Source organism: Myxocyprinus asiaticus, chromosome 4, assembly GCF_019703515.2.
Source record: "Myxocyprinus asiaticus isolate MX2 ecotype Aquarium Trade chromosome 4, UBuf_Myxa_2, whole genome shotgun sequence".
Lineage (NCBI taxonomy): Eukaryota > Metazoa > Chordata > Actinopteri > Cypriniformes > Catostomidae > Myxocyprinus > Myxocyprinus asiaticus.
Genome location: NC_059347.1, coordinates 24436308 through 24455372, shown reverse-complemented (window position 1 = coordinate 24455372; position 19065 = coordinate 24436308). Strand labels below are relative to the sequence as shown.

General features: G+C 37.5%; 2 protein-coding genes and 1 pseudogene across 2 annotated transcripts; 1 reads left to right on the top strand and 2 right to left on the bottom strand.

Moving 5' to 3' along the window:
• Positions 1 to 1655: 1655 nt before the first annotated feature.
• Positions 1656 to 7120, bottom strand: LOC127436668 (acyl-coenzyme A thioesterase MBLAC2-like). Its single transcript, XM_051690963.1, has 2 exons — positions 6567 to 7120; positions 1656 to 4905 (listed from the first exon to the last, which is right to left on the bottom strand). Exons 1-2 carry the CDS (start codon positions 7006 to 7008, stop codon positions 4520 to 4522), a joined length of 828 nt encoding a protein of 275 aa, XP_051546923.1. The 5' UTR covers positions 7009 to 7120; the 3' UTR covers positions 1656 to 4519.
• A 910-nt stretch (positions 7121 to 8030) lies between these two features.
• Positions 8031 to 9303, top strand: LOC127439722 (DNA-directed RNA polymerase III subunit RPC7-like; annotated as a pseudogene).
• A 3116-nt stretch (positions 9304 to 12419) lies between these two features.
• Positions 12420 to 16079, bottom strand: LOC127436660 (lysM and putative peptidoglycan-binding domain-containing protein 3-like). Its single transcript, XM_051690950.1, has 3 exons — positions 15923 to 16079; positions 14764 to 15033; positions 12420 to 13618 (listed from the first exon to the last, which is right to left on the bottom strand). The coding sequence occupies exons 2-3, from the start codon at positions 15025 to 15027 to the stop codon at positions 12968 to 12970; spliced, it is 915 nt and encodes a 304-aa protein (XP_051546910.1). The 5' UTR covers positions 15028 to 15033; positions 15923 to 16079; the 3' UTR covers positions 12420 to 12967.
• Between the last annotated feature and the right edge of the window lie 2986 nt (positions 16080 to 19065).

Below are 19065 nucleotides of genomic sequence, written 5' to 3'. Positions count from 1 at the left end.
TGACTTGATATTAGTCATTCTCAAAGCTCCTTAAACATCTCATTTTACCCAAATTCTCATTTCATACACTCACAAAATTTGATATTTTCACATTAGAACACTAAAGAGACCCTTACATTAGCTTAAACTAAGGCAGTGACTTACTGAAGAAATAATAAAAAATAAAAAAACATCAGTATTTGGTCGACAACAAACCATCTACTGTCCTTCAAGACATACTGAAGTCTGTGCTTCTATATAAAAATTAATCAAATGAATACAGCAAAGCCATTATGCAGTTTGCAGTAGTAAAGAGAACTACTAGAATGGAGGCAGTGTGATGGAAGAAAACTATGAATCAACATTCAGGCACCTTTCAATGAAGGCTAGCCATCTTTCTTGATAAACATGACTGCCTCTGAGAGAGATTATGATTCTTTTGATCATAAGTATTGCTCTTTGACCACATAGAGTACACAACACAATTCACTCTTGGCTTCTAGAATAATAGAATGTTGCTGCTTCCATGCTGTGCTACATCAATATCTCATGCAGAGACTGCCATAGAAAACAAGTCAACAGTATGCTACTAAATTTTAACCTCGTCTCCCATTAACACTAACAAATAGTCTCTTCAAAGACAATTCACTTGCAATGTATGATATTTTTAGGGGATTGCGAGTGTAAATAGGTCAGCTTTATGTCAGCTACAATCATTCAGTTAAGTGCATAAGTTTGTTGTCTCATAAGTATACACACCCCTTTCCGCCCTTCAGAAACTACATAACAGATATTTAAATCTATTCCACAAAACAAAATATTAGTCATTCGATATAAATCATGCTGTTTAAAAGTTTACATCCCCTTGTTTCTTAAAGGTCAACATGTAACATTTTTCATGTAATATTCGCCTTTTTTTTTTGCCAATGTGTGAACGGCTTGTAACGCAACTTAAAAAATGAGCCCTACCGGACTTCCCAGGTTGCCTATTAAAGCCTGTAGACTGATTTTCATGCGAAGGGAGCGGGTCGCTTTTGCCGGGAAAATCCAAAGGATGTGACGTTGATGCATGCTCCTGAGAGCCTTGCCTCAGTGCTTCTCTTCTGCTATTCAACAGCGTCAACAGACAGTCTGTAACACTAGGTAACGTTATCTTAGAGATGGAATCCGGCAAACGTCCAGCTCTCAGCACAACACCGACTCCTACACAAACTCAGAGTAAGCCCAAAAAAAAAAAAAAAAAAAAAAAAAAGAAAAACATTTACTTAATCCCATCCGGTTTAGCGGGAACGTGATCGTGGTCGAGCGAAAACTAGAGTGAACATCGGCAGGACATTTGATTACTGGAGGGACATTCGTTTGGTTTTGGGGATCAAAACAGACCCTGAATTGCCATTCTTCTTATTGGACAGGTAAGCTCACATAACTGCAAAGCATGTGAAATATAGTGCCATAAGGATTGATCTGTGTAATTTTAGCTAATTTGATCTTGCCTGCTAACGCTGACGAATTGCAAGTGACCTTGCTTCGTAACTTTTAAATAATTTCAACGATCTTCTCTTTATACTAAAAATCAGGTATGCTGATTCACAGTAACTGACATAATGTTAATCTGTAATTATTCAGCAAGGTAAACTACAATAACACATGAAATGAATGCTAGACAATGTTCATGATAAATCTAAAAGCTCCATTCATTAGTGTAATGTAACTTGGTTATACAGAAAATATACACAATCTATTATTATAAAACAATAGTGCATCGATATATCAAAATGACAGTTGTGATGGAATCACATCAATACTGAATTGTGTCAACATATTTATAATGTACAGTCTATTTTATAAACAGCTACTGTCATCATCCACCAAATTTAGCTAACAGCTATTGATAAAGCTGGATGGCTAGCTAACGCCGACATAGACTATCCTATAAATGCAGTCAATGTATCATGCAAAGAAAAGTGATTACTTCAAACTACAGTCTGGCATAGTCAGACCTATATCCACACTTTGTTTTAGCCCTGTTCCAGCACTGGAGAGTCAAACATAACATACAGTCTCAAAGTTTGTAGTAAAACAATCATAACTGTGTAATTTTAATGATCTGTCAGCATGATGCCGGTGAATCACGTTCAGTCTCACTTCCCTATGGAGTCATGCTCGCTCGCGTCCCTATGGAGTGTGTGCACGAGCAACAGGCTGCAGTTCACTTAACGGCCACAGGTGTCATTAATAACAAGGGTTTCTGAATCTTACATACTGCACCTTTAAAGGGTTAGTTCACGCAAAAATGAAAATTCTCTCATCATTTACTCACCCTCATGCTGAACACAAATGAAGATTTTTAGAAGAATTTCTCAGCTCTGTATGTCCATACAATGCAAGTGAATTGGTGCCAAAATGTTGAAGCTCCAAAATCCACATACGGGCTAGTAAAGTACTCCAGCTGGCTCTGGTGGTTAAATCCATATCTTCTGAAGTGATATGATAGGTGTGGGTGAGAAACAGATCAATATTTATATCCCTTTTACTATAAATTATCCTCCCTGCCCAGTCAATCTCCACTTCACTTTCACTTTTACACTCTCCTTTTTCTGTTTTTGGTGATTAACATCCTTCATGCATATTACCACCTACTGGGCATTGAGGAGAATTTATGATAAAAAAAAAAATTTACTTAAATATTGATCTGTTTCTCACCCAAACCTATCATATCGTGTCTGAACACCTGGATTTAACCACTGGAGTCATATGGATTACTTTTATGCTCCCTTTATGTGGATTTTGGAGCTTACATATTTGGCACCCATTCACTTGCATTATGAAAATTTCTTCTAAACAAATCTTTAATTTGTATTCTGCAGAAGAAAGGAAGTCAACTTTTGAACAGGACTGCATAAATTCAGTCATTACTTTGTCTTGTGGAACATACTGTATGTAAATATTGGTTGTGTCAAATAGCTTCATTAGGGCATTACTAAATAAATCAAAATGCAATTGTTATGATCTCTCTTATTTTTTTTAAATGACACATATCTTGCAGATTATACAAGGGGGATGCAAACTTATTAACTCAACTCTATGTGTGCTTTGGGGATCTAAAAGACATACTATTGAAGAAGACATGGTCTCTAAGTTCAGTAAACCACAAATAACACCCCTGATTACAGCATACACTCAAAATGTTTAGTTTTTCCTACCTTATTCACGCTAACGCCATCTTTAATTTTTAATGGGAATGACGAGGCTTTGAGGGATAGATTTACCATCTCTTCAATGGCACGAATGGTATACAGCTGTATAAAGCACCTATAACACATCTTATTTTCCACAACTCATGTTGTCTGGAGTTCTTTGAATACTGAATGTTTTGTCCGCGGAACGATCTAAAAACACTTTAAACTGCGGTACAGCCCATTGAAAGAGCCCGTCGTCATTCTCATTAAAAATCAAAGATGGCACTAGTTTGAATAAGGTCTATTGGAATATTCCAGGTTAAATACAAGTTAAGGCTCTATTGACAGCATCTGAATGACTTTGTAAAAAAAAAAAAATGTAAAAACACAAACAAAAATGTGTTAACAGAAGTAGATTTTCCAGTCATTGTTGTATTTTCACCCCTTAGTCTTCTACTGTAAAAACAACATTTATTTCTATGGTAACTGACAGCATACCACTGGTGCTGTTGTGTATTAAACCTGAAATATTCCTTTAACATTCAAAATTATTAATTAATATATGGCAATTTTATTGTTGACTTTATGATGATTTAGTGCAATCATGCAAACTAGTTTCTCTCACCAACACAAACACTAGTTACAGACTGGAATGCCAAGCGCACACTACAAGACTGTAGGCTTGACGTTCATTTTGTTTTTTTCTACGTTAAATTTATTTCTCGTATGCGAACTTCATATGTAGTCAACTATAAGTAAGTAATTTGTAGGCTGATTTCACCTAAAAGTGTAACACTGTGGCACTATCCTTTCCCTTGTTTGTTTGAGTAGCCTGTCCAGACACAGCAACATTGCCTCAACCAATGGTTTGAGTCTGAGGCGGGACTATCTGTTTGTACAACCAATGGAAGACAAGAGGAGTTTTCTGCAATCTGTCTGAAAACAGCAATTTTTTTTGCAGTTCTGCTTGATGATGCTAATGTCACAGAAATTACAAACTACAGTTTTAAAAACAGTTTCTTATTGTTTTGGCACGCACTTTATGCAAATAATCGCAGAGTAGGTGTGTCAATTCAAGATCATTCTCCCCTCCTACTGGTTAAAGTGTGCCTAACAAGTGTGTGCACTAGAAAAGTATTAGGTATATGCTACGAAGTGGGGTATATGTTGCAAGCTAGTCGCAGGCTTTAAACCTGAAAGGGCAACAAGCTTCAGTCTTGTGGCGTGCGCTTGTCTTAACATAACTGTATACCGAATTACCTGTTTATCTTTATCACACTGTACTGCTCAGTGATTTAGTGCGCTCAGTTTTGAGGTATGCTGTGTCAGATACTGTTGCATAGTAGTCTTTTTCATAACTACTAACAGACACTTCGTGAGTTGGAGGCTCGAAGTGCAAGACTGGCAATGGACTTCACCACACAGGTGGAAGCTCTGTGGCAGGTACCGGCACTAGCGATGTAGTTGGAAGCTAACCGGTGAAGCCGTTTGCTCCCGAAAGTGTTATAATGACCAGGCATGACCAGGTCAATTTCATCTTTATCAACCATCTCCACCAGCCTTTCACAGCTATGCACGTAGTCGCTGATCCTACTGAAGGGCAGCCAATCAATCATGGATCCATCATAGACCACGTCACCACTGAAGAGCATCTTACTCTCCTTGTCATGGAGACAGATGCTTCCTCTGGAATGACCTGGCATGTGGAGAACAGTAAGCTGCCGGTCCCCGAGGTTGATGACATCACCTGGGAACATAAGGAGGAGCAGGAAAAGGAAACACTATAGGAACTGGATATTGTCACTGCATTGCAGCACTGACACAGCAGTTGCTGTATCGACTGATGTGCATATTATAAAACAGAGGGATTTCAGTGAGGTATGTAACGGGCAGGTATTATAACAGTTTAGATGTCCTCATTCAGACTTGACCCAAGCAAATATGTTGCATTATGGGCAAATCTATGTGTTCAATGTCTTACAGAGATTAGCTGATAATTGTTACATGCAATGGCTTATATCTGATACTGTTAAACAGGCATCTACAAAGAGACAAAAAAAAGAGAAGAAAAAAAAGGTCACAAACATGGTCGAATTATAACAAATGAATCAAGGCTCCTACACATTCTGAGCAATGAATTTACATGACTTTTATGATAAGGATCTTTAAAAAGAAATGTAATAGAGATTGCACTCATAAAGGTCAACTTCTAGCTAATAAAATTACAATGGAAGTGAATGGGGCCAATTTTTGTTGGGTTTAAAAGCAGAAATGTTTTTACATTTTATAAAAGCACTTACATTAATTCTTCTGTTAAAACTTGTGTATTACTTATTTGAGCTGTCAAAATGTTTAAATCATTGTTTAAAAGGTTTATGGCGTTACATCGACATGGCAACAAATAAAAATAAAAATCTGATATAGCTTTGTACAGAAAAGCTTAGTAAGTGATTTTATCATCACACTAAAATCATGTTACATGCTACACGCATATTGTTTACGTCTTATGGGTATACTTTTAAAACTGAATATTTTAACTTACAGACTAGCCCCATTCGACACACACTGTAAGTGCCGCCCTCCAATTTAAAGATTTAGTTGCCATGATGATGTAATGGTGTAAACAATGATTTAAACAACTTTACAGCTCAAATAATACACAAGTTTTAACAGAAAAATTAATGTAAGTGCTTTTATAAAATAATAAGAAAACGAGGTACAAGTCGAAATTTATTTTTGTGGTAATCAATATTATGCCACAAAAGCAGTCAGTTGAGCTTAACTTGTATTAAACCTGGTACATTCATTTCAGATACATAAGGATAGTAAAACCTGAGATCACCTACACTGTGGGGCCCAGCCAGTGGTCCCCAGGAGGGAAAAGTCTTATTAAACATACTAAACAATTTGTTTTTTTGTTTTTTATGTAAAAATGCAAAAAGGTTTCTGTGAGAGTTAGGGGATATAAATTATCGTTAGATCTGTATAAAATCCATAAAATGCATGGAAGCTATGGAGAATCCCCACAATGATATAAAAACTAGTTTGAGTATTCACAGAGGTGGTCATGTGTGTGTGTGTGTGTGTGGTCAGAGAAGCTTTTCAATGATTTTGCTGGGTTTCTGCCAATGGTGCATCAATGGTGTATCTCCACCATCAGGGAGATTATAAAGCCACATTCTACAGTGTGCTTGGTTTTCACTAACCACTGACATACCTCTGGTGAGTCATCATGATTTGATTTGTTTCGATCTCTCTCTAGATCTCCTCAAAGATATTATGTAAGGCTGCTCAGTATGTAGTCATGCAATTCAATGGACTTTTGGGGGTACATAATATTGAATGCACAATGAACACACAGATGAATACTCCTCCTGCACATTTAATGCAAGCAGTCGCATGTCCTACCTTCTTGTAATATGTGGGTTGGCGTGACGGCCTTCACTCGGTACTGTCTCGCTCTCCAGCCAGGTGCTGGGTTCTCCACGATCTCGCGGTCCGATAGCCATGTCACTGTCTCGAAGTTATCTCCGTTCGCCAAAGCATCCACCTCCGCCCTGTGCACGCCCACCTGTTGAAACTGATGCAGCCCACCCGAATGGTCGAAATGCACATGCGTGCCGATAGCTAACAGCGGGTTCTTTCGCTTCGAATCGTCCCCTAACAGCCCTTTGGTGTTGATGTATTCAGGCAGGCTCCGTAACCCCAGCCCGGTATCTATGACTACGTCCTGATGGGACCCGCGTATGAGCCAAATATTCGCCCTGTTCCCTGATTCATAAAAGCGCTCCTGGATCCAAAACACCTCGTTTTCCAGCGATTTATGCGCGTACCAGTCAGTCGCTGACATCCCAAATACTTTCAAGAGGTTGTTATTGCAAAGAAGGATAAATGTATGGCTGTTCACCTATAAATTTGGTTTCAAATCTAGCTGCTGCATCAGCCACAGAAAGGACGTTTCCACTCCGTTCCGCAAGCGCCGAACGTAACGTCGTGACGTATCATAAGACTCGCAATACTATTGGTCAACATTGCAATAGGCGCCGCCCACATTATGCATATTAATAGTATCAAGCTAGTCCATTTAAAATCAGATCAGAATGAGTATTATTGCCAAGTATGCTTCCACATCGAAGGAATTTGTCTTGGTGACAGGAGCTTCCAGTGCACAAACAATACAACAACAAGATAGAGATAATAATAATAATAAAAAAATATATATAATAATAATAATAATAATAATAATAATGAATAGAAAATATAAGTATATATAGAAATACACAAATTACTTACAGGTGCTCATTTGTATTGAGTAAATGCGATCTAAAAAAAAAGGTAAGCAAATGCGCTAAATCATAATGGAATGTATTTAACTGTTTAGCTATTTAAGTGCAACTAGCCAGTTATGTATTTTAAACGTTTACAGAACATAAATATACCTCAGAAAATTAATGTATCGCTATTGTCCAACACATTTGGGCTCATACAAGTTAAATATTGCTTTTATTTTCAATTTTCAAATGTTTTTTTTTTTTTTTTTTATGTTAGTTAATAAAAATGCAATTGTTCATTGTTAGTTCATGCTAGTTCATTAGCTAATGTTAATATTATATTACTTTGTTGAAATTAACAGTAACCAAGATTAATAAATGCTGTAAAAGTAATGTTAACAAATAGGACCTTATTGTAGAGCGTTACCGATTTACATTTGCATTTTCTCAGAAATTTGGACCACTCACTCATTGCTCCTCTGCCCAGTCTCTTTAAATGTTTGTATGACCCCCAGGATACAAATAAACAAAACAAAAAATGTTTTAAGCTTAACAGGTTCTCCTCCATCTAACCAATTCTAGGAATATTTGATTGACCAATATGGATGGGATGAGCAGAGGTATAGCAGCACTCACTTTCCACATAGAGGCCCTGGGCATCACCAGAGGGTCCATGCCTGAAACCCAGAGAGGACCAAAACCACTCTTCCCAGTGAGCCATTCTGAACCCTCTCTCTCTCTCTCTCTCTTAATCAAATGGATGTTACTTCTCTCTCTTTTAATCAAATGGATGTTACTTGCATGTTTATTTGCACTTTAAAATCTGCCTCAATAAGCTTAGATTGTGATTGATTATCTATGAGTCCCAACTTTTGCATTCTTGCAGTTACATTTTTGGAAATTTTAGGCATTGCCACACATACAACATAATTTTATGCTCTGTTCAAGCAAACTGAATATAAACCAGGGCATCTGAAAGCTTGAGAAGATGAAGACTATATGAAAGCTATGAAACAAGAGATGAGAGGTCAAATGAAAGACCTCCCTTTCAACATTAAGCCCCACTCAGAAAGAATGGTGAGTAGTAGCCTTTATTTAATTTAAGTAACACAATTATATGCTATTGCTTCCTACTAGGGGTCTTAATATTTCTCACATTGTAAAATTAGATAAGAAAGAGTAAGATAACTGGGGGCAATGATGTGTTTGATGGTGCCCATAAGGCATTAAATCTATGAGGCCAAGTTTAAGTGAAATGGTATCACAGGGTAAGGAGGATGATTTTAACTTGTGGAAATTCTTTATACCATGTACAAGAATAACAGACTTGACTTCAATCAAAAATTTGGCTTGAGAATGCAGTTATAAACTGGATTTAACTTGGTGAGCATCCTTACAAACACCTTCCAATATAATTTATGGATGTGGAGAGGTACAAGGAAAAATATACAAAGGAAATAAAAAAATGTAAAAAAAAAAATGAGGATGATGAGTGGACACTAGGTACCACCCAAGTACACTGAAAATCATCTGACAGATTGCAGATAAATTATGATGGAGTTGCTTTGTAGATTGGAACCGTCTTCCAAAAGAGCTGAAGCCACAGATGATGATAATTCGAAAGAAAATGGGTAAATTCACAAAACACCAGTATCTCTCTCACTTTAAACTGCATATGTGAACGACCTGTGAACAGCTTAATATTTACAGATTCTATGAAACCCAAGAAGATCTCAACTAAAGACAAGGAGGATGTGCTGAATAAACTGAATATGAGTTTTGATATTATTCATCATACCTTATTCATCACAAATAAAGCTATCGCACTATATGCATTTGATCCTCTTTTCTGCAAACAGATTAATTTTGAATGAGCTGCTGTCTCACTTGAGCTCTTTTAGGAACTTGAGAAGAAGGTGAAGAGATGTCAAATATACAGTCGCTTTATTCAAGTGTCTTAGTCCAACTTTTACATGATATTTTAAAGGGAAATTACAAAGAGTTTGTGCAAAGCTTTTTACGGTAACACTTTCTATGAAGATCATGTTTATAATGCATTGTAAAGTCATTATAATGCATTAGTAATGTCTCATAATAACCTTATAATATGTTATAACTTCTCATTAATAATTGTAACCACAATTATAATACATCATAATACTTAAATATTCTTAGTTATACCTTAGATTATAATGCATTTATAACACCACCAACCTCCAATTTTATCTGCAGAAGTTATAATGTATTATATATATATATATTATTATTATTTTTTTTTTTTTTTTTTTTTTCACATTTTAGAATAATAGTAAAGTCATCAAAACTATGGAATAACATAAATGGAACTATAGCAATTATGTTGTGACTAAACAAAATCCAAAATAAATCAAAACTGTGTTATATTTTAGCATCTTAAAAGTATTCACCCTTTGTCTAGAATTTGCAGACATGTACTCTTGACATTTTCTCAACCAACTTCTTGAGGTATCACCCTGGGATGCTTTTTAAACAGTATTGAAGGAGTTCCCATCTATGTTTGGCACTTATTGGCTGCTTTTCTTTATTATTTGGTCCAAGTCATCAATTTCAAAAATGTTTTATTTTTATTTTTATTAAATTTTAGTTTTATAATGAAATAAATTAATATGGTGGCACAATTATATTTTTGTCTACAAAACTAATTTCAAACATTTAAGCATACGCCTTCAGATCAAACGATTTTTAAGATCATAAGAAACATTTCAGTCAAGTGTTTCAAAACTATTGACTGGTAGAATGTGTGTGTGTGTGTTTGTGTGTGTGTGTGTATCTTTATATATATATATATATATATATATATATATATCAGTATTGTGCAAAATTTGTAGGCACTTGTGAAAAATGTTGCATAGTGAGGATGTCTTCAAACATAATGACATAAATAGTTTTCATTTATCACTTAATGTCATACAAAGTCCAGTAAACATAAAAAAGCTAAATCAATATTAAGTGTGACCACCTTTGCCTTTAAAACAGCACCAATTCTCCTAGGTACACCTGGACACAGTTTTTCTTGGTTGTTGGCAGATAGGATGTTCCAAGCTTCTTGGAGAATTTGCCACAGTTATTCTATCTATTTTGGCTGTTCCAATTGCTTCTGTCACTTCATGTAATCCCAGACTGACTCGATGTTCAGTGGGGGGCTTTGTGGGGGCCATGACATCTGTTGCAGGGCTCCCTGTTCTTCTATTCTAATCTTTTCTATTTGCAAAAGTAATTTTTGGGAGTTTAACATTTATATTTCTTATTGACACACTAAAGCTGAAGATCTTGAACATCTTAAGACAATGTTTGTGCGAAACATCTTATGTGCCTAAGACTTTTGCACAGCACTGTATACACACACACACACACAAATATATATATATATATATATATATATATATATATATATATATATATATATATACTTTAAGTGACAAAAGCAATGTCTTATAAACATCCATAAGATATTTTTAAGTGGTTAAAAGACATTACAACTCATGCTGGAAATTATATACATTACACATGCACAACATACAAAATAACACCCATTCAATTTTGAGATATTACGAAAAACACCGGTAAAGCTACAAGGATGAAATATATCAGAAACTCTCTAAATGTATGTTGATCATACATATAGCCAATTTTCTTGGGTGTAAACACAAGACTACACTGGGCTCTATTTAATAAACTTTAATGATTGTGAATCTTATTTGGAGACTTTTTTTATTTTATAAATAACTTCCATTGTACAAGTTTGACTTGTATTGTATATTACAAATTTATGTTATGGCTGTTTATAAGAAGATATTGCTTTTGTAACTTAAAGCAGGCAAAGACTGCTTATAATATTATCATGTCATAAAACCGTTTGACTGTTTACACTATGCTGCTTTTGTATGACAGCACTTATACGATTAAATGTATCAACTTCTGCTGCGTTAAAATGTTATGTTTCATGTGTTACAATACATTATTCTCTTAAGTATAACTATGAATAGGGTAAGTCTAATGTATTATAACTGTAGATTTAATTATTTATGAGAAGTTATAACTTATAAGGTGTATTATGAGACATTATGAATGCCCTTTCTACTTATGCCACAACCATGTAAAGCCAGTAAAACTGGCAACTTTTAAATGACAGCAAATGTAAATATCTATTGGCAAAGCACTTTTCTAATGGTGCGAATCTCCCACCAAAATTATGTTGAAACTTTACCTAGTCCTAACTTTACAGATAAACTAAACAATTATTATATTTTTTATTTTATTTTACTGAATAAATGCTCTAACAAAAAAAAAAGGGCTTCATATTGCTGCTTTCTGAAACTTCTGGTGCAGTTGCTCTATAGACTTCCATGTCCACCTGTAAATGACGCCTATGTCCATTGTGCATAAGTGCATTACTGTTCTCACATTTTCTCCAAATAGGAACTGAGGGACAAGTCAAAAGTTATTTACGTGGTTATTAACAGCATGCAACAGATAGAGAAGTTCTATTTAACCCAGAACATTCCTTTTTTAAGTCTGAAATGATTAACGTGTACAGCCCAGTATTTGCTTGCATATAAGTACTGTATATCTATGGTCTCAGTTTCAGCATAATGATGATGTTTGGACAACAATGAATGTTCTTACATGCCCCTGGCATGTAAATATCAGAGAAGGAAAAGCACTATCCGATTGGAGCAGAAAGTGATGACAACATGGATGAAGCCACTCACTAGCAATCGAAAAAAAAAAAAAAAAGTTCCATTCAGCTAGCACTCATTAAAAACCAGTTCTCTATCATATCAGAAAATAAATGGGTGTCACAGTTATATATTATAGAAACACTTCATACACCTCAAATTCACTTCACACACCTCAGATGCATAATGTTTTATAGATTTAAAAAGATAATTTAGGCTTGATGGCTAAACACGCTTTGACAATGCTAAAGTTTATCAAAATAATTTGGAGATTCAGATAATAAAATATAATTCCTTTTATTTTCAACCTGCATTTACAGTCTACAGGATGAAGGCACATACTGTTCAAAAGTAATCAATGTACTCCATGTTTCATATAAATGTTTACAGCTCTGCTACTGGACTTGAATTGAACATGTGTGAGAACATTTTACAAATAACTGCAGTCCAGCAACATTGTTACCAACAGTTGCAATACTGATTCTGGATTCTACTTTTCCTAAAATAAATTACTGTGTTTATTTCCCTGACAACCAGACAGTGGCAGCAAATGTTTTTAACAATATATCATCTGTTTGCCATTAAAGCAAACTTTGAGCTTAACAGAGGTACAGAGCTATACACTAGCTCATGAGTGACACAACAAAACCAGTATCCAACTGTGCAAAATGCATCAAAGAAAATTGCAAACAGGATTGGAATCCTAAATCAATCCTCTCCGCTGTTTAGGTTCAATTTTAATTATTAAAATGTGTTTTCACTTATAGTAAGGTCCCTTTTAATTAATCCCTTGGTGCTTGTCAGCATGATCTAAGTGCCCCTATGGTTCTTCTTCGTGCTTCACATCAGGTCGATCAATAACAGGCTGTAGGTGAGAGTCTATGTGAGAGGCAGCATTGGCCTGATGTAAAACAAGAGGCTCGGCAATGGCTGACTGTGTGGGTCCAGGCCTGATAGAGTCTATGGTTGTGTGGTGGCTAACATCAGCTTTCATCAGAACCTCATAGTACAACAGGTAAAAAACAGGTGTAACAATGCCCACGACCAGCATGATGGCTACTGCAGTCCACCATCTCATTCCCCAGTCAGCCCCATAGTACGGATCTTTCTTTTGGGCTGACCGGCGCTCGGGGTCACCTAAAAGCGGCTGCTCCAACGAGGAGACAACCTCGCTCAGACTGCCTCTGGAGGGGGCAGAGGACTTGACAAGAAGTTCAATGTCCTTGTCCTTCTCCTGCAAAAAGCACTCCACGCTGTCGACAGATGAGGAAGAGGATGAAGTGTCCAAGGAAGTTCCGGAAATTGGGATCTCAGTGATTCTGCGAGTGCCACCGGGCGAGCTGGTTTTGAAAGGAGCAGTATTGTGGGTTTCTGTGAAAGAGCTGAACTTTCTCACAGGAATCCTTATGGACCGCAGTGCAAAAAAGTCCTGCTCGGTTAGAAGATTGTTGGCTCGCTTGATGTCTGCAACCTGATGCAAACATGAAAAACATCTGTTAAATCAAGCACTGAAATCCACCATACATTAGGCCTGGGTAGTATGACGGTACATACAGTGCAATGGTAGAAATGTGTCAACCAATAAAGATTTTGCTATAATGTGGTAGAAATAATTGCACAGATATTAGTGGGCAGGGCTTGTGGGTTTTACAATATTTGCATGTGAGAGCAAAGAAACACGGAATAATGCAAAAATGCTGAATGTGATGCAAACAAGCCAAGTCTAGGTGTAACGCAAAGCAGGGTTTAGTTTACATTTTCTAAGCAATGTCACAACTTGCCGAATAAATATACAATTCAACTGATGTGCAGTCCCAGGTGTGTGTACAGTGGCTATATTGTAACAGCTTTGAATGTGGCTCATCCAATCAGAAGTTAGAATTAGTTGGACTAACGTTAGCATTCTGTTTTTAACTCCAATGTTATGCATGTTTGCACTGATGCAAGAACTGAAACCTTTTTGGTTTGCATCCATTAAGTTCCGAATAAAATCTAACATTTGTTAAGTATTACATATGAGGATTAATCAAAAATGCTGTATGCAGTTCCACATTATAAAAAATATAAACTATTTTCATTGAATTTCCAGCTAATGTAACTGTATCGTGATTTCTATTATGGATTTTGCCGATACCGATAACTAAGGTGGTGGGAAAGGCCAATAACTGATTAATCGGCCGATAGTTTTTAAAATTGATTTATAGAACGTCCAAAAAAAAAAAAAAAAATATATATATATATATATATGAGTATTCTTTCCTTACTATGAAGGGCACAGACAAAGAGTCCTAAATGAATGAACCCCAGGAGGAGTTTATTGTTCAGCCAAAATCCCAAAAATATTAGAATTTGGTGCAAAAAACGGGACTTTTAAGTATAAACAAGCCCAACGGGAAATGATGAAAAAAAACTGTCGACAACTATTGCCATAGATTTTTGCAGATAAATCTATGGCACCGATTAATCTGTAAAACCGATATATTGGTCTACCTCTATATGTTACCATGACAGAAAATTATGCATAACGTAACAAGATTTGTCATACCGCCCACCTATGTTGCCATTAAACAGGCAAAAGAAAAGTTGAAAGGGAACAACGAGGAAACCCAGACTTACAGTGCAGATATATTGCAGAGAAATACTGTTGAGAGTATCTCCCTCTTTTATATCCCTTATTAAGTAGACAATATCATCCTTGCGGTCTTTGGATGTGCTCCTGCGATACCTCTCCTTGCCTCTGGAACGCAGTTCAAAAGTCTCTCCATCTTCCTCTGAGTATTCGGTCTCCGAGTTGTTCCCATAAGTGTACATATAACCACCTGTGGGTTGCAGCACTGTGGTTGCACACTGGAAACCATTGTGCTGGTTCCTTCCAGTCATTTTTCACTTCAAAAAAGAACAATAGGCAATAGATGAGTTGTCACATTGCAGGACCATTTAAACCAGTGAAGGTAAAAATTTGATTAAAAATGGTAACCAGTCACAGCGCCTAAAATGTTCATTTTCCATTTCCCCACATTCATAAAGCATTTTAATCAGAAATATTTATGTTTTTTTAGGAAATAAAATTGACATGATTCGTCAGCTATTCACGTGTGACATCACAATGATGAATGGCTACAGTACTAGACTCGACTCTATTATATTATCTAGTACTGTAGCCATTCAAAATATGCTCAGCTCTCATGTATTACAGCTACTGATAAGATAAAACACAGACCCTTGGCCGTTAACAGAAGCTATTTTGGGGATTTGTTTATTTTTCCGGAACTGTAACACGGTCAGGTAGCGCTGACTAGCAGCTGCACATTTATTAGCATGTAAACATGACATAAACAAGAAATTTTTATACTTAAAGACAACAAAATAAACACAGAAATCTGACCAAATAGTTTCAGTGACGCATAATAAACACTGAACAGAGGTGGTTATGGGACAAGAAAGAAAGAAAGAAGGGGGGGAAAAAATACTGATAAAGGTTTATATGTGTGGAAGCTAATTATTAGCTTAGATGTTTTTTGAGCCAGGGTTACAGAGTTCGTCAACTAAAATATCATACCGGCTGAAAAAACAAACGAGTGTCTTTACAGCCTAATATAGCAATTCCTAAAAATATGTATCGCTATAAAATTCAACATCTTCATTAGCAAATAGTGTGCTATTGATGCTAACCTAACTTTGTATCAACAAACGAACACGCGTCAGCTAGCTCGCTTTCAACAAATGTAATAAACCCAAAGTTATTAAGCATTTTTTTATGATAGCTGCGGTTTACCTGAGAAATATAGGGCGGTCCGCTTGTCTTTAGCGATCAGGCCATTCTCCAGTTTCCTCTATGTGCCTCATTCGTTCAGCTGCTGGATAACTAAGAGAGACGCCACGTCAACATTGAGCCTGCGTGAGGACGCAATGACGCACTCACACAATTATATAATCAGCACCTCTGTCTCTGAATGCTTACATCACAACCCACTCTTCGTATGTTTCTGTAATCTCACTTGCTTTCTCTCTCGTAATAATTAGTATCATCATCTCTGTCTGTAATCATCTGGCCTGTAAATAAATAGGGGAAGATGGTGGAAGATGACCACCCCCCCACCTTAATTTTCCTCTTGACCATAGATGCAACTAAATTTGATCTCAACACATTTATTGAATGGTTATGCTCTTATTACTCTTGACTTTTAATCTGAACATCAACACTTCTGAGATTTATTCCATCTGAACAGTTTTGTGGTTAAATTGTCTAAGTTCATGTCATTGGATAATAGTGATCTGTGAATTTATTTCATGTTGGATTTTAAAAGTGTTAATGTCCATTTCTTAATGGGGATTTGTGGACTGGACACAATAACACATTTAGGGTGTGTTCACACTTGGCAGGTTTGGTTTGATTAAAATGAACTTTGGTGTGATTGCTCTGTTAGTGCGGTTCATTTGAACAAATGTGAACGCTGCCATCCGAACCTTAGTGCGCACCAAACAAGCGGACCGAGACCGTCTGAATAGTGGGTCTCAGTCCACTTCCAAACGAACTCTGGTGCGGTTCGACTGATATATGAATGCAGCATGGACCAAAGACGTCTAAACAGACCAATAACAGGATGTGATGTCACAAGATGTGACCCTAAAAATCAGTTGATTTGATAACATAGAAAGAGTGGTAAGAGCGGTGTACGCAAAACAAAATGAGCAGAGAGCAAACATGGAGCAATGAGGAGGTAAAGTTATTAACGTTTGGTCCGACGAGCATATTTCAAGTATCCTGGAAAAAATTCACAAAAATGCTCAAGTGTTCAAAATGTTCAGTGATAGGTTAAGGGAAAGTGGGTCCAATGAGCACATTTAGCCCAGCAGCCAGCATTGTTCTGGATGTTCGGGAAATTCCGTCGCAAAATATACGTCATAAAAGCTGTCCAGTCAGGTTGTGACCTTATCCTTATGCCTTTTGTTTTGTATCTTTAGGTTCGTTGTGTTAAAAATGCCAGTGTGAACGCTAAGTGAACCAGGACTAAATGTATCATTTTCTTTTTGGTTCGGATCAAGAGAACCAAGAAAACCGAACTACAAGTGTGAACTAACCCTTAGATTTGTAGGGCCAAAAATATTGTTTTTATTTCAATGTCAGAAAGCAAGAGGTTAAGGTTAGGGTTAGGTTGACTGGAGGATTTATTTGAAGCATAAATGGAGCAAGCGCTACAAACCGGTGTACGTCTTGTGCTAGCAATAGCCACCAGAATCGAGCCACCCCTGGATGACAAGCGACATTGGATGAGTGGCCCTACTGTAGGACATGCATCTGAACTGATCACGGAACAGATAACAGACTCGCTGGACATTTAGCGGGAGGAGCGGTGTTACGTAGCACAGCACGAACTTTGGCCTCCACATCCCAGGATTCCATGCCCACCACCCGAGTGGCAGGTAGAATGGTATCCAGTGGGATGGTAGAGGTCTCGACTTCAAAACATTGAGATAACGAATCGGGTTTAACATTCTTAGAGCCCGGATGATACGAGAGAACGAAGTCAAACCTGGTGAAAAACAGTGCCCAGCGAGTCTGTTTAGAATTAAGGTGCTTAGCGTTACGGATTTACTCTAGGTTCTTATGATCAGTCCAGACCACGAAAGGTACCCCCGAACCCTCTAACCAGTAACGCCACTCACCCAAAGCCAGCCGGACCACCAGCGATTCTCTGTTACCGATGTCATATTTCCGTTCAGCTGGAATTAAGCTGTTCGAGAAAAAAGCACACGGATGCACCTTTCAGTTCGAGGAAGAGTGCTGTGACAGAACTGCTCTGACCACAATCTCCAACGCATCCACCTCCACCACAAACTGACATGAAGGGTTGGGAGTATTAAGAGCAGGGGCGGTGGTAAACCACTTCTTTAATTTAGAAAACACGGCTTCGGCCCGTGGAGACCAACTAAATTCAGTGCGGGTGGAGGTGCAGCGAGTTGGCTGTAGTTACAAATAAACCTACGATAAAAATTAGTGAACCCCAGAAACCTCTGCAGGGCCTTGTGGGAATCTGGGGTTGGCCAATCAGAGACGGCTTTGACATTGGCAGGGTCCGTACGTACTCCCTCGGAAGAAACAATGAACCCCAGGAATTGAACCGACTGTGAATGAAAAGAACACTTCTCTGCTTTAACGAACAACCGATACTCTAGCAGTCACTGAAGTACCTTCCTGATATGCTGGACATGGTCCTGAATATTCTGGGAGAAGATCAGAATATCATCTAGATAGACAAACACAAAACGGTCGACCATGTCTCTGAGCACATCATTCACGAGCCCCTGGAAGACAGCTGGGGTACTGACCAATCCAAAAGGTATAACCAAATATTTTAAGTGTCCCCTATGGGTTTTGAAAGCCGTCTTCCACTCATCCCCTTCCCTGATAAGGTGATAAGCATTGCGTAAGTCCAACTTTGTAAAGACGGATGCTCCCTGCAAGAGTTCGAAAGCTGAAGACATCAACTGCAAAGGATAACGATTCTTAACCGTGATGTCATTCAGCACCCGATAATCTATGCAAGGTCTAAGCGAGCCGTCCTTCTTCTCCAAGAAGAAGAAGAGGAAGGGCAGCAGAGACCAGCTACCAGAGAATCATTGATGTACCTGTTCATGGCCTCCCTTTCACTAGCAGAGAGCAAAAACATCCATCCTTGTGGAGGAGAAGTGCCAGAGAGCAAATCAATAGCACAGTCGTACGGGCAATGAGGAGGAAGGGTCACGGCGTGGGACCGGCTGAACACCGCCCTCAAGTCATGGGATGCCAACGGTACTCCAGATAAATCCGCCGATTCATCCTGAAATGAAACACAAGACTGGACAGGGAAGACAGCAGAGTTAAGACAGTGAGACAAACAGTACAAACTCCAAACAAGAACAGTATTGGTTGACCAG